Source organism: Monodon monoceros, unplaced genomic scaffold (assembly GCF_005190385.1).
Source record: "Monodon monoceros isolate NGI ecotype Baffin Bay Population unplaced genomic scaffold, NGI_Narwhal_1 Super_Scaffold_9, whole genome shotgun sequence".
NCBI classification, from domain to species: domain Eukaryota; kingdom Metazoa; phylum Chordata; class Mammalia; order Artiodactyla; family Monodontidae; genus Monodon; species Monodon monoceros.
In genome coordinates, this window is record NW_021703786.1 from 22,978,803 (window position 1) to 22,994,211 (window position 15,409).

At 58.9% G+C, this 15,409-nt stretch overlaps 1 protein-coding gene across 1 annotated transcript in view; it reads right to left on the reverse strand.

Moving 5' to 3' along the window:
- The window catches only part of SCN4A (sodium voltage-gated channel alpha subunit 4), a 29,395-nt gene that overhangs the window by 3,999 nt on the left and 9,987 nt on the right, over positions 1-15,409 (reverse strand). Inside the window, exons 12-23 of the mRNA XM_029212894.1 lie at positions 14,315-14,488; positions 13,088-13,444; positions 7,484-7,975; positions 5,685-5,817; positions 4,843-4,997; positions 4,190-4,363; positions 3,971-4,093; positions 2,423-2,701; positions 2,080-2,133; positions 1,735-1,872; positions 1,073-1,177; positions 208-478 (exon numbers count right to left, since the gene is read on the reverse strand). Of these exons, the coding sequence (XP_029068727.1) occupies positions 208-478; positions 1,073-1,177; positions 1,735-1,872; positions 2,080-2,133; positions 2,423-2,701; positions 3,971-4,093; positions 4,190-4,363; positions 4,843-4,997; positions 5,685-5,817; positions 7,484-7,975; positions 13,088-13,444; positions 14,315-14,488 (2,455 nt within the window). The remainder of the gene's footprint in view (positions 1-207; positions 479-1,072; positions 1,178-1,734; positions 1,873-2,079; positions 2,134-2,422; positions 2,702-3,970; positions 4,094-4,189; positions 4,364-4,842; positions 4,998-5,684; positions 5,818-7,483; positions 7,976-13,087; positions 13,445-14,314; positions 14,489-15,409) is intronic.

A 15,409-nucleotide genomic window follows, 5' to 3' on the forward strand; every position in this document is an offset into this window, starting at 1 on the left:
TGGTCATGCATGTGAAGGCGACAGGTTGCCTGGGAGCCCACTGTACGTGCTTTTGCGCATTAAGTGTAGACACCAGGTGCGCACGCGTGTGTGTATGTGTGAGTGTGAGTGTGAGCACGGCAGGTGCGTGAGCAGGTCTGTGTGTGGACACGAGGATGGGAGCGCCCGGCCTCCCTGAATGACTCAGACCAGCCCGGCCCTGCTCACCCACAATGGACAGGATGACGACCACAAAGTCGAAGATGTTCCAGCCGACGGTGAAGTAGTACTGGCGCAGGGCCAACAACTTGAGCGCGCACTCGCCAGTGAAGATGATGACGAAGACTGTGTTGGCGCTGTAGAGGACGTCCACCTTGAGCTGGCTCTGGTCATCCGTCTCCACCATCATGGTGACCATGTTGAGGCAGATGAGGGTCATAATCGTGATGTCGAACGCCTGCTGCGTCACCAAGTCGTACACCGTGCCCTGGATCTTGTTCTGCAGCAGGGATGCGAGCGCGGGATGCACGCCGAGGGGTGTGGGGGGCAGTGGTCAGGGCAGGACGTGGACCGGCAGAAGATGCAGGAGGACATGACAGCATGACAGGGAGAGAGACAGACAGAGAGGAGGTGTCAGGTCTTGTGGCAGAGTCGGCCAGGGCGGGGGCGGCGAGACCCTCCCATCAGAACAGGCCAATCTGTGGGGTCCGCGGGCATCTTTCCTCACTCTGGGACCTTTCCTCCCGTCAAGGTCCCCCAGCAGCCCCTCATCCTTCTCCTGAAGTCATTGCTCACTGGGGGGCTTTCTGGACATCCTCTTCCTCCCCGTTCCAGGGGCCCTTGCCCCAGAGGCCACCAGCTGAAGAGCTGACTGGACACTGGGGAGCTGAGCAGGCCCAGGCAAAGGGTAAACCAATGACCGGAGTTCATCAGGCAGCTGCTGGCGCCCCTCCCGGCAGGTGGACCCAGCCTCATGCCAGGGACATAGCCTGGTGGGCAGAGCGCAGGCTGCATTTTGCCCCCTGCCCGCCGTGGCCCCCTTAGGCAGGAGCCTCATACAGGCTGCAGGGGGAGGGGCCCGGAAGGCTGGTACCTGGGGCCGGGGAATTGGCTTCTGAGGCTTCTTGGAGCCAAGCTTCTTCATGGCGTTATAGTATTTCTTCTGTTCCTCCGTCATGAAGAGGTCTTTCCCTCCAAAGTATAGTGGGATGGGGCCCGTGAGGTTGCGGTGGGGGGTGTCCTCCTTCTCACTTTCCAGGACCTCCCCCTTCTCACCTTCTCAGGCATCACCCTTAAAGCCACCCGCACCCCAGCAGGGGAGCCGGTGGGACCTGCCTGGAGCAGCCAGAGATGGGGGTCGAGGGAGGCAGGGGAAGGGGGACTCAGGGGCCCAGAGAAGGGAGGGGAGGGGACTGGGCGACCGACAGAGGCAAGGGGTCAGCGCAGCCTCACTGCCCGCTTTGCGCCACCTTCCATCAATATCTCGTTGGGTCCTCAGAATGAGCCGGCATGGCAGGCGGCACGAACCTCATTCTGTACATAAGGAAACCAAGGTTCGAGGTGGCCACATCTCACTTGTCCAAGGTCGTCTGGTGGGATGTGAACCCAGCCTTGCTGAATCATGCCGCCAGCCAGCGAGAGCACAGCAGGTGCAGAGGCAGCATTTGTGAACATATGAAGGAAGGAGTGGACGGAGGGAGGGAGGAGGGAGCCCGGGGAGGGGAGGCCCCGGGGAAGGTCGGGCTGGATACTTATCTTCTTCTTCTGCTGGTTGAAGTTGTCGATGATGACGCCAATGAAGAGGTTGAGGGTGAAGAAGGAGCCGAAGATGATGAAGATGACGAAATAGAGGTACATGTAGATGTTCACCTCGTACTGGGGCTGTTCCTCCTTCTGCAGGGGCCACAGGATGGGATGGGCTGGGCTGGGTGGGCTGGGGGCACATGCTGCCTGCTCCCTGTTCCCCATCTCACCGTGGGCCCATCCACCCCCAGGCTGTGGGGTCTCGGGGGCTCCTGAGGAGGCAGCATGGGGTGGGGATGGATCTGAGTCCTCTCCCCTGGCTCACTCACCAGCCATGTCTCGAGGACCCCCACTCACCTCCCGGGAGTCCACGGCTGCATACATGATGTCCATCCAGCCCTTGAAGGTGGCCTGAGAGAGTGTGGTTGGGTGTGAGGGGAGGGGGCTGCCCCCTGCTTCCATCATCCTTGAGTTTCCCTCCCTGCCCCCGCCTGGTCCTCCCCAGAGGCTGCCTGCCCTGAGCTCCCCTGGGGAGGCATCCAATAGAGACCGGAGAGGTATAGACACTACCTCTGGGTCCCACAGCCCTAGAAGCAGGGTGGGCGGCCCCCTAACAAGGAGCGGCAGGGCGCTCAGGTACAATGAGAATGCGGGGGCACCTCCATCCCAGCCTTGGGCAGGGGCAGCGGGTCACACTCACCACCTGCAGGAGGGAGAGGTAGCCCAGACCCACGTTGTCGTAGTTGACCTTGACGTTGAGCCAGCGGACCTGGCCCGTGTGCATCAGGCTCTCGCACTCGGACTTGTTGTTGACCTCGGAGATGGCGAACCTCCCGGAGGTGGTGGTGTTCACGCAGTAGTAGAACTTGCCGGCAAACAGGTTGACGCCCATGATGCTGAAGATGAGCCAGAAGATCAGGCAGACGAGCAGCACATTCATGATGGAGGGGATGGCGCCCAGGAGGGCATTCACCACCACCTGGGGGCCAGGGAGGGGGTCACTTCCAGATCCTCTCCCAGGCAGGCGGGGACACCCAGTCTCTTCTGGGAGAGGGTTCCCACCCACAGTAACCAGGGGACCAGGCACAGTTGGGCCTTGTTGCGCAGGGAAGGCTTCCTGGAGGAGGGCCCATCTGAGCCAGGCCTGGGGGAGAAGTCTGCTGGGCTTTACTTGGGGGCGGGGGGATGGTAAGCAAGGAGTAGGGGTAGTGGGTTGCCGGCCTGGTGGCTGAAGAGGGCTCTCCGCTTGGCTGGAGCCATCAGCCCAGAGTGGAGGCTGGGCTTCTCTGGAAGCAGCCCGGCCACGGGTCACCGGGCAGGAGACAAACACTCTTTCCTTGGCCCCCATAGGAAACTCAGTCCCCGTGACCTGTTCCCCTGCTCATCTTCTCACAGGATTAGAGACACAGACCCAGAAAAGAAGCCAACAGAGTCTTTGAAGCAGCAGGACCCTTGGGAATGGCCTCCTGTGCAGTACCAGCGGTGGCCACCCTCATTATTTCAGGCTGAACTGAATCTGAGAACTATCTGTTTTCAGGGAGAAACCGTTCCATGACCTCCAGACAAAGTGGGTGGCGCAAGCCCGGTGATGCCCAGGGGAGCTCTACTCCTGGCTGGGGCACCAACCAGCTGCCAGGTCACTTTCTCTCTGGTGGGGAGGGGTCCCGGCTCCAGGGGTGGGACGGCCCAGTGCTGGCTGGCCTCTTGCATGACCAGGAGGGAGCCACCAGGCTCTGTGCACTGCTGACCTGCAACCAGCTGCTTCATGGAAGTTCGTCCCTCTAGCGTGGGTTTTGCTCCTAACAGACACCCCAACCCCCCACCCCCGCCCCTTGCCTGGGGAAGTCCCATTGGTCTTGCCCAAACCCTGTATTTACCTGTCACTTCCGCCCTCAAGGGCCTGAGGGAAGGGTGGGCAGGCTTGGAGTCCTGGGGGGCCCCAGTCTGAGGCTGGGGAGGGACACCTATAAACCCACAGACCTGCTTTCCTTCCTCTCCTCCTGCCTCGGTGCCCTCAGGCCCCTCCTGGGAGCTGCTACAGCCTCTGCTGCCCCCAGTGGTGGAAGAGATGAGCGAAGGAGGGGGCTGAGGGCGGGAATGGGCACTTGGGCTGGTGTGGGAGGATGCCTGGGGACCTCCAGACCTGGACCCCTGGTGGTGGCCGGAGTACAGACACCCGCAGCCCCCTTCCAAGCTGTGGCTGCTCCCCCAGTCCTTAGCCCTACTCAGAGTCCCCCTCAGCACCCACCCTCATGCCCTGGAATCTAGACAGTGCCCTCAGGGGACGCAGAGCCCTGAGTGTCCGCAGGGATTTGATGGGTCCCAGCTCCGAGTAGCCCAGCCAGTTGGCCACCAGGCTGATGATGGAGACCTGTAATGGGAGGGGAGGGTGGTCAGGGAGAGCAGGGCCTCAGCCACAAGGACCGCCTGGGATCTGACTGCGGGGCCGGGGGTGGGGCAGACTCACATCCACGATGAGGAAGTCGAGCCAGCACCAGGCGTTGGTGAAGTACACCTTGAAGCCATAGGCCACCCACTTGAGCAGCATCTCCATGATGAAGACGTAGGTGAAGACCTTGTCTGCGTATTCCAGGATGGTCCGGATGACTCGCCGCTGCTCGATGTAGATGTCCTCGAAGGCCTGGGGGCACCAGCAGGGCGGGGTGGTCAGGGCCCAAAGGAGGCCAGGGCAGCAGCCACGTCCCTACCTGCCTAAGGCTGCTGGTTCCCAGGGTTCTGGCACCGGGGCCAGGCGGGGGCAGACTCCCCGTGCCCATCATGCGGGTGAGCCAGTGAGTTCCCGGTGGGGAGAAGCCCCTCAGCTCCCCTTCCCCAGGCCTAATAATAGTAACCCTCACTGGTCTGTCAGGGGGGTTCACTTGACACATCCCGCCCTCCCAACCCCCAGTTCCCAAGGCCTTCCCCACCTGATCCCCGGCTGGGACCTGTCAGCTAAGTATGCACAGGGATTCAGAGCCCATCTGTCTCTTTAAGAAAATTAACACAGTCTATAACACATCCTGGAAGCACTGGTGAGTTCTTTAGGATTCTCTGGGTTCGGGGCTGCCCAGGTCTGGCCCCTGCCTCTGCCCAGTGCCCGGTCCCCAGGGCAGCGCCTACCAAGGCTCCACTGCTGAGCAGGATCATGAAGACGATGAAGGTCTCAAACCAGTTGTGCTCAACGATCTTGAAGCAGCCCCTGCGCAGGGTCCACCACATCTTCCCTCGGCCCTGGGAGATGTCCACGTAGAGGCAGGGAAAGCGCTGCACACAGGCTGGGGAGGGACGGCGGCAGGGGCACCGGTCACGGGCCTGGGGGCCACCTTAGGAGGCACAGTCCCGCCACCTTCCCAGGATCCGCCCCCACCCCCTACACACACACAACCGCATGCAGAGACATTCCAGAGCACAGGGGTGCAGGCAGCCAGCACAGGTTGTACAGCCGTCAGGCTGTCCCCATCCTCCCCCACCTCGCCCAGGCAGCCTTCACTCTGCCACAGCCCAGGCCCTCCGGGCAAAAATGTTCCCGAGGGGCGAGGCAGGCCTCTCTCTGGCGGACGAAGCTGAGGAGGACAGTCTTAGAGCAGCCACAGCTGAGCGCCTGCTTCGTGCGGTGCCGGCCACACTCGGGGCTCCGTGGGGATTCTGCACAGCAGCCCTCGGGCTGATGCTACTGTCACCTACCGTCGACACTGCAGGGGTCAGAGGCTCAGGGACTGGGAGGCATCCCCAGCTCTGACACCCCTTCCCAGCATTCTATTCTCCTGGGGTGCCGCAGGGCAGGGCAGGAGAGCATCAGAGGAAGAAGGCCCTGCCTGCTTTTGGTGATGCGTGTGTCCCCGAGATGTCCCCAAGGGGGCAATGGGCTGGGGCTGCTGCCGGCCTCGGGCCCCTTACGGGGTCTGCCGGGCTGGGGGAGGCACCCAGGAGAGGTGGGGTCACACACGCGGGCTGGCCCTCACCCTCGGTGAAGCACTCCTCAGGCTGCTCCCCCTCAGGGCTCTCCTCGGCCTGTTCCTCAGGGTCCTCCTCGGGGGGCTTGTAGTCGGCAGTGCTGCAGACGGAGGAGTTCCCGTCGAGGGGCTGCAGCGGCTTCTGCAGAGGCCACAGGGTCACGTGACCCCGGGCCCTCCCACAAGGTGGGGCCGGGGAGGTCAAGATGGGAGACCAGAAGGGAGAAGGGAAAGAGAGGGTGGAGCAGACTCATTCATTCATTCATTCATTCAGCCCTGGATTATGCAGCCACCACTGGGGCCTATGCAGAAGAACGACAGGCCTTGGTCCTGCCCTTGGAGTGGGACAGGGATGAGGCCTGGGGAAGGAAGGGGATGAGCATGGAGCAAAGTCCGAGCCTTCCTATCCTCAGGGTCTGTTTGGCTGAGAAATCCAAAAAGGATGGAAATTTTTCTGCAGCCAAAGCTCCAGCCTGGGGCCAAGGGAACCTAACTGGGAGTGGGTCGGGTGGGACGGCTGGTGCTCCAGCCTGGCCAGGCCTCTCCCACCTCCTCCCGGTGCTGCATCTAGGCCGGCCTCCTGCCCCCAGCCTCCACTCCTCAAGGGGCCCCCTTCATGGCTGGGGGTGAGGCCCCTGAAGAGGAAGATGGAGAGGGTAACCTGGAGGGGCAGGGGGCGGCTGTCAGGACAGTGGCCAGAAAACCAGGGAGGGCCTTGTGCCCAGTCGACAGAAAGGGAAACCGAGGCACCGGGCGTTAGGTTGGGCACGACACCCAATGAGCCACTTGCCCTGCCCGTGCACCCCAACTCTCACAGCCCCCCGGGAGCCGTACTTGTTTCCCCGTGAGAGTCCCCAGAGCCTTGGCCCCGGCTGCTGTCCAGCCCTCCTCCACCCGCTCTCCTCATAGCGAAGTTACTGCCACATTTCCCTGGGTATTTATAGCTTGGCAGGCGCTCAGCTCCCTGGTAAGTCAGTGTGCCACGTATTTGGGGGAAACAAGGAGTCAAGAGCTTTCAGGGCAAAGTTTATTCAGGCTCCGGTGCCAGCGGGGCCCTCGCCGATAGGGTTGGGACGGGCAGGGGGCCCCGCCCGAGCTGCAGGGTGGGCGAGGGGGCTCAGCCTGAGCTTCTGGGGGCGACCACCAGGGCCTCCCCCACCCTCGCAGGGGAGGGGAACCTCAACCCAGCAGCAGGCCCCCTGCATGGGGGAGAGGGGGGGTAGTGGCTCCAGCTCCCGGCTCTCTGTTCCCCTTGAACCCAACCCTACTGGGCCCCTGACCCCTCTCCTCAGCCCAGACCTGGCACTTTGGCCCACACTCGGAGGTTGGGACCAGCCCTCCAGGTGGGGTCTAAACAGAAACAGATGATAATGGCAAGGACTTGGCAGGAGCTTCAAACCCAGAGGGGGTTTAAGAGAGGCCTCTTGGATTCCGGCCCTGGAGCTAGGGTGCCTCAGGTGAGAACATGCTGTCTCAGAGCGCCACCTGCTGGGGAGAGGGGACCCAGGTGGAGTTGTGGGGCAGGGGTGAAGGGAATGGCCTAGGGTATTAGGACAGGCAGGGCATGCCATAATAATTGTATTAATAGTAATAACAGTCACCGTTCACAGAGAGCTGACTGTGCTTTGCACACAGCATCTCATCTAATGCTCACAGTAATACCACAAGGTAGGTACCATTACCCCATTTTATAGATGGAGAAACTGAGGCTTGGAGAGGATTTGTGCCATGTTCAGGGTCACACAAAAATGTAGAGTCATGTCTGTCTGACTCCCGATCCCTCGATCCAGGCTCTGCGACAGGCTCACCTTGCCATCCTCAGGCTCCGAGAAGGTGTCCGTTTCCTCCTCTGTGGGCATCTCCAGGTCAGACTCCTCGGAGGCGATGGGCACGTGGATGGTCAGGTACGGGTTGTTGATGAAGTTGAGGTGGTCCAGCTCAATGCTGGGGGGAGGGCCGTCAGCCAGGCCCATGTGGTTCAGGATATGATTGTCCTTCTTGAGGTCCTTGTTTTCATCCTCCTCGGGCGGTAGCTCCTTCTTCTCATCTTCTGAGACACTTTCCCCAGCCTCGCCGGCCTCGCCAGCCTCCCCAGTCCCCCCGAGGCTGAGCATGACAACCTTGGGGCTCAGGATCTTGCCATGCAGCAGCCCCACGAGGAAGGCTTTGGCGAAGCCGACACCCCACTTGATGCGCGTGATGGCGATCTGCAGGTTGTTCATCTCGCCATCCTCGTCCGAGGCCGCCAGGCTGTCGGCGCTGAAGGAGCTGAGCAGCAGGGCCAAGAAGAGGTTCAGGACCTGGGAAGCAGGGGGTGGGGGGAGCCTGAGCTCAGCCTCTAGGCCCCTGAGGGTGCCACCTTCAGCCAGCACGAGGGGCCTCGGGTCTCCAGATCAGACCCACCTCATGGTGGGCTGTTAAGAGGACGTCACCTTACGGAACCCTCACAACTGCTTGTGAAGGTGAGAAGTGCTACTGTCACGCCCCCTTTACAGATAGGGAAACTGAGTCTTACGCACATGATAGGACTCTGCTGACCAAGGCAGAGGCAGGTTTCGGGGAGGCCCACTGAGTGACAGGGACTCTTTCTATGACTCTGTCCTCCACCTCCACTGCCAGGGGATGTGGAACAAAAAACAGGACTCATGTCTCCAAGCTTCCAGGACTTCTTGGTAGGCTGAATCTTTTGAGCCTTCTTCTCTTGTCTGGTAAATGGGACTTTTTTTTTTTTTTTTTTGCGGTACGCGGGCCTCTCACTGTTGTGGCCTCTCCCGTTGCGGAGCACAGGCTCCGGACGCGCAGGCTCAGCGGCCGTGGCTCACGGGCCCAGCCGCTCCGCGGCATGTGGGATCTTCCCGGACCGGGGCATGAACCTGTGTCCCCTGCATCGGCAGGCGGACTCTCAACCACTGCGCCACCAGGGAAGCCCTAATTGGGACTTTTAATAGACCCTGTGCTCCCGATACCCAGATGCATGTCCCCTGTTGCTGTAGAAGGGGCATCTCACCTACCACTGCTCACTGCCTTTTCTTCCTTTGGGGTTCCCTGCTCCACCTGGTTCTCTTCTCTTAGCCCCACTGAAAGGGACTTCAGAGGCTACTGGTCTGCCCCCGTCAACTTTATTTTCCAGTGGACAGACATTTACTGAGCCCCTCCCACTGTGTGTAGAAGCAAGAGGTCTCAGTTTGCCCTCCGCCTAGAGACAGACATTTGATCAGACAAATACAATGCAGTGGGTATGCACAAAGCAGAGACTGGGGTGCACGGGTTTTGAAACCACGCTGCTTGGCTTTGAACCCCAGTTTACTAGCCATGTGTCCTGAGGCAAGTCCTGTCACTGCTCTGGGCCTCAGTTTCCTCATCTGTACAATGGCGATGGTTCCAATACCTACCTCCTCCCATTGGTGCGAGGATTAAAAGGTCAATACAAGTAGAGCACACAGTAGGCACTCAAAACTTGTTGGCTGTTATGTGTGTGATAATAGAAGACTCTGCAAGGTACAGGGAGGAGTGTGATTAACTCTGAGGCCAGCTAAGCATTTTATGACTGAGGAAACTGAGTCCCAGAGAGGTGGAGTGACTTGCCTGAGGACAAACAGCACAGTCAGAACTAGAACCCCGGTTTCCAATCATTGTACAACTTCAGAGGACATCATTTATTTGGACTACAGTGTGAATGGATACCCCAGAGGCTACACAATGCAGTGGCCCTGACTTCCACCAGCTTACTCCCACCCCAGGGCAGTGAGGAGGAAGGTACAGCCTGGCTGGGGTGGGGGTCCTGTCTCCTGTCAGCCAGAGGCAGGTATTACTCTGGGGGTCTCAGGGTGGGGCTGTATGAGTGGACATGTGGAAGTAGGGCCAACTGTACTACACCATTTTCTACAGGACTTGAGTATCCTCAGATTTTGGAATCTGCAGGGTGTCCTGGAACCGATCCCCTGAGATACCAAGGGAGGACTGTAATGTGAATCTCCCACCCTTGGCCATCTTCTCCATGCATCTCACTGACTGGCCTTCACCAGTGTCCTCCAAAGTCTTTTTGTCATTGTCTTAACTATCATGTTGACATAATATCTTTAAAATATAGGGGCTTCCCTGGTGGCGCAGTGGTTGGGAGTCCGCCTGCCGATGCAGGGGCGCGGGTTCGTGCCCCGGTCCGGGAAGATCCCACATGCCGCAGAGCGGCTGGGCCCGTGGGCCGTGGCTGCTGGGCCTGCGTGTCTGGAGCCTGTGCTCTGCAACGGGAGAGGCCACAGCGGTGAGATGCCCGCGTACGGCAAAAAAAAAAAAAATATATATATATATATATATATATATATACACACATCCCTGGTGGCGCTAGTGGTTAAGAATCTGCCTGTCAATGCAGGGGACACGGTTTCAAGCCCTGGCCTGGGAAGATCCCACATGCCGTGAAGCAACTAAACCCGTGCGCCACAACTACCGAGCCTGCGCTCTAGAGCCCACGAGCCACAACTACCAAAGCCCATGTGCCTAGAGCCCGTGCTCCACAAAAAGAGAAGTCACTGCAATGAGAAGCCCACGCACCGCAATGAAGAGTAGCTCCCGCTCGCCGCAACCAGAGAAAGCCTGCACACAGCAACCAAGACCCAATGCAGCCAAAAATAAAAATAAATAAAAATTTTTTTAAATGTGGTCTTAAAAAAATATATATATATATATATATATATATATATAGTATATTGTATATCTTCTCTCTGGGAGAATGTGCTGGGGGTATTTGTCTCCACTGCCATGCCTTCTAGCTACTTTTCTGCCTTTGCCCCCCACCCAAATTTACTGGTTTTTCTTTCCCTCTTTGGCGGGAGGTGTCCAGTTGCCAGAAGCATATCTGAGATGGGAATTAGCTGCTCTCTGGGTCAGCAGGGTTTGCACACGGCTCCTGCCTGGGACAGAAATAGCTACCTCAGGCAAGGCATGGGGGGTGGGTTGGAGGGAAGGGGGACTGACAGCAAGTTCCCCTGGGGGGCTCTGAGGGGGGGTTCCCCATGCCCTGGTCATTTCCTCTTCTTCACAGTAGCCCCGAGGAAGTGCCTGAGTGCCATGGACGCAGGGGACCTGGGTCCCCACACACCCTGGTGGGGTGCTCCGGTGCCCTCTGGCAGACACTTGCTTCCATGAGGCCTGGGAGGGTGGTGGGCAGGGACAGTGCCAAAGGAGCTGGCAGTGCCGCCCCCCTTGGTCCCTCTGCTTCCTCTGAGCAAAGTGGGAGAGCCACAGAGCTGGGCCGGAGAAGGGCATCAGGGTGGGTAGGTGTGTGTGTCTGTGTGTGTGTGCACGCGTGTGCATGTGTGTGTGATGGGAGGGTGCGGGTGGCACACACACAGAGGCAGTGCATTGCAGTGGTTCCAGACTCTGGGGCAAGACTGCTTGGGTTCAAATCCTGCACAGGTTACTAATCAACCTCCCTGAGACTTTGCTCGATAAAACAGCATGGCCCTCATAGGGGGTGGTGAGCATTAAGAGATCAATACCAGGAAAGTGCTCAGAATGCTGAAGAAACATGAGTAGCCGTCAAGCTGTCATCGCTGGTACTGCTGACGCTAACCTCATCATTGGTACCATTGCTGCTGGTATTGACGCTATTGCTATTGGAGTTACACAGACCCAGGTTCTAGTCCAGGCTCCGTTTCACACTAGCTGTGTGGTTCTGGGCTGTGCCTCCTGGATGCACAGAGCCAACATTACCTGCCGTGCAGGGTCGTCAAGAGCATTAGGGATAATACACGTAAAGCCCCTGGCACAGGAACCGGCACGTGGCAGAGCCCAACACCAGGAGTGTGATGCTGGTTGGTGATAGGTACTGTATCCGCCACTGCTCCCCCGACGCCTGTAACATTTGGACTCCCCTGGCCTCTTGGGCCAAGTGCTTTGCTAAGCACTTGACATGTGTCATGTAATCCTTACGACCACCCAGTGGAGTAGGTCACCACTCCCATCATCCCCATTTTCCAGTTGAGAAAAACTGAGGCCAGAGAGAAATAACTTGCTCAAGGTTTCCTAGTCATCAGGTGGCAAAGTAGGGGCCTGAAATGTTTTTGAGTTTACACACACACAGACAGAAACCCCCTGCAGACCCTTTTAGTCACCTCCAGGCCCTTAAACTTGCCCTCACAAACTTCTACTGAGAGCCTGCTCCCACGCACCCATCCCGAATCCTGCCCCAAAGTTCTGCTGGGACATCTGCCCTCACTCTCCATCTTCCCTCACTCTCCCCACTCCCTAAGACCCCCCTCCCAGGAGCCACCAGCCTGGGTTCTGCTGTCTGGCTGTCCCTGGGGGCTTGGGACCCCCTCCCACGGTCCCCTCCTCAGTCAAGGTGACATCCCCCACCGCCAGTCCGTCCCTGCCCCCAGCCGGAGCTCAGCCGTATCTGAGAAGCGCTGACCCAGCAGCTCAAGGATTCCACAGGCCTTTGCGGAACATGGGGACATGTGTCTTCCCACCCCCTGTTGCCCGGGGCAGAGTTGGCCACCACAGGGGGCAGCTGGGCACAGCTCTCCTCGCAGGAGTGACCCCACCCCAAGAAGGGGAGGAGCAGAGTCGGCAGGGTGAGAGGAGATGCCTCCCCCGGCCCCAGCCACAGAAATTCTGGTTAGCTGGGCCATGGCCTCACACCCCGTTTCTCATGGGCCCCTGCACCTCCTTCCCTGCACCAGCCCCGCATACAGAAAGTGGCAGGATGGATGCAGCCCATGCCATCTCCAGATCCTCCCAATGCCCATGGCCTAGTTCCTGGGAACAGAGGGTGAGAGGGTAGGAGGACAAAAGGGCCAGGAGTTCCTGGTACCAACCCCACACTGTGCCTTCTTCGGTCACAGTCAATCCTCCCGGCCACCCCCTGAGGGGCCTACCATTTTTCTTCCACGTGAAGTCAGAGAACTCAGCCAACCAGAGAGCAGTGATTCGTTCAAGGTCACATAGACAGCGGAGGAGCCGGGACTGCAACATGGGTCAGTCTGGCTCCAGTTATCATGTTACTTTACCCAAAACACTAGGTCTCAACAGTACTACTCGCAGTGTGGTCCCTGTACCAGAGGCAGTGACATCACCCGGAGCTCATTAGAAATGCCGGTTCCTGGGCCACGGCTCAGAGCTGCTGTGTCTGACTCTGGGGCATGGGGCCAGGAATCTACGTTTTGAGAAACTCCCAGGTGATTCCTAAGCAGGTTAAAATTTGAGAGCCACTGAGTTAAACCATACAAAACTGCCATTTGGGGCTGGGGTTAGGTAGAAAACAAGCATCGGCGGTGTCACACAGTGTAACCTCATGGGAAGAGGGCCCTTCAACAACAGCCTGATTTAAAGGAAATAAAGGCATGGACACATGTTGGACACTTGGATGTCCTGGGCGAGGGTGGGGGAGCCACCCAGCCGACCTCACTCACCACCAGGTTGCCGATGACCATGACCATGAGGAAGACGGTGAGGCACATGGCCTGGCCGGCCACCTCCATGCAGTCCCACATGGTCTCGATCCACTCCCCGCACAGGATACGGAAGACGATGAGGAAGGAGTGGAAGAAGTCGTGCATGTGCCACCGGGGCAGGCTGCAGTCCGCGGCGATCTTGCACACGCACTCCTTGTAGCTCTTGCCGAACAGCTGCATGCCCACCACGGCGAAGATGAAGACGATGATGGCCAGCACCAGCGTCAGGTTGCCCAGCGCCCCCACCGAGTTGCCGATGATCTTGATGAGCATGTTCAACGTTGGCCACGACTTGGCCAGCTTGAAGACCCGCAGCTGCCGGGCAGGGGGAGGGCAGGGGCCGGTGAGGCCCGGGGACCCCTGGCCCAGCCCCAAGAGAGCCCCATCCTTATAGGAGAAAGAGTAGTTCCCTGACCAGGGATTGAACCCAGGCCCTCCGCAGCGAGAGTGTAGAGTCCTAACCACTGGACCACCAGGGAATTCCCAGAAAGAACTCTTTTGAACAGCTCAACTCCCACCCACTGAGGGATGCAAGGCCTCAGTTTACCTCTCTATGAAATGGGAATGCTCACATCCTACCACCTAATCCTCTTCGAGTGATCAAAAGAAAGAGTCCTTATCTCTTAAATATACAGGTTAAAGTATTTGCAAGTGAAATGAAATCTCGGGATTTGCTTTAAGATACTCCCCACAGAAAAATTGGGGGGACAGATAAAACAAGAACTATAGAATGTTGACAGCTGTTGGAGCTGGGTGAAAGGTACACAGAGGTGTAGCTCACCTTCTCTATACTTCTGTGGATGCATGAGAGGTCCCTATGGGGTAGTGGAAATGATGCTAAGTCGGAGTCCCAATTCCACTACTGATGTACTTCCTGAGCCTCAGCTTCCAGCTCTGCAATATGGGTTGAAGTCCCCACCCCACTGCCACCCAAGGTCACTTAGGAGTCAAGCCCAAATGTCAGCTCCTGGGCTGTCATTTTGGTCCCTCAGCAGCTCTGTGTGATAAGGGGGAGGGCACCTTTCTCCTTTTTTCCAGTAAGAAAGGTTCTAAGAGGCAGAGTGGTGACCAAAGGGCAGAGGGGGCCTTACTTCCAGCCCTCTGGCTTCTTGGCGGCTTCTCCTCCTTTCCCCCAGGCATCCTCACCACACCCTTCCCCAGCCCGGGTGCCAGGGCCTCACGCACCAGACGGAAGGAGCGGAGCACCGACAGCCCCTGCACGTTGGCCAGGCCCAGTTCCACCAGGCTGAGGGTGACGATGATACTGTCGAAGATGTTCCAGCCCTGCTGGAAGTACTCATAGGGGTCCATGGCGATGAGCTTCAGCACCATCTCTGCTGTGAAGATGCCCGTGAAGACCTGCAGGGTGGGGTGCAGCCCCCGTCACAGAGCCTCAGGGGCACAGAACCTCGGGAGTCTCCAACCCCACTCCCACCTCCAGGGCTCGAGGGGAGGGTGACAGAGCCCTGGGGGCGCAGGCAGTGGTACCCACGGCCCACAGGTGTGTGTACGTGAGTGAGTGAGGAGCGGAACGACCATGCCACAGGGCAGAGTGGGAACCACTCAGACACCGGGGCCCGTCCATTCCTGGCCTTGTGACGGTTGGCCTGTCACGTGACTTCCTGGGGCCTCAGCCCAATCAAAATAATATTCGACACTCATAGAGCATGCTGTCGTTCACATTATGACCTTATCGGTATCCCAACCTCTGTGAGGTTTTGAGGAATGATCGCGCTCATCCCAGAGATGAGAAATTGAGGCTCAGAGAGGTCAGCAGTAAGCGGTCGGTCACGCTGCCCACATAGAAGCACGTCTCAAACCAGGTCCTGGGGTGCTTACTCCAGTCTCCTGTCCCTACGCCCCACAGCCTCTCTACCCTGGTTGGCTGGGGTCCCTACGCCCCACAGCCTCTCTACCCTGGTTGGCTGGGGTCCCTACACCCCACAGCCTCTCTACCCTGGTTGGCTGGGGTCCCAGGACCCAGAAAATCTCGGTGGCTTTGGAAGTCTAAGGCAGGGCCCCAAAGAGGATGAGGCAGAGGATCAGTGAGAAGCCAGAGTTGAGCCCCCAGAGCCCTGGACTTGTCTGAGAGCTGTAGAACCTCTAAGAGCTCCCTGGGCACAGTCCCCCTCCTGCCGGGCACCAGCTGCCCCGGGTCCACAGCCTGCCCGGGCACATGCTGAGCCCCGCCCAGGAGCTGTCCCTGCCCGTAGCAGGTGCCCAGACAGCAGCAGAGCGTGGGCAGGGGGTGGGCAGGCGGCGGGCCGGGCCCATCACACA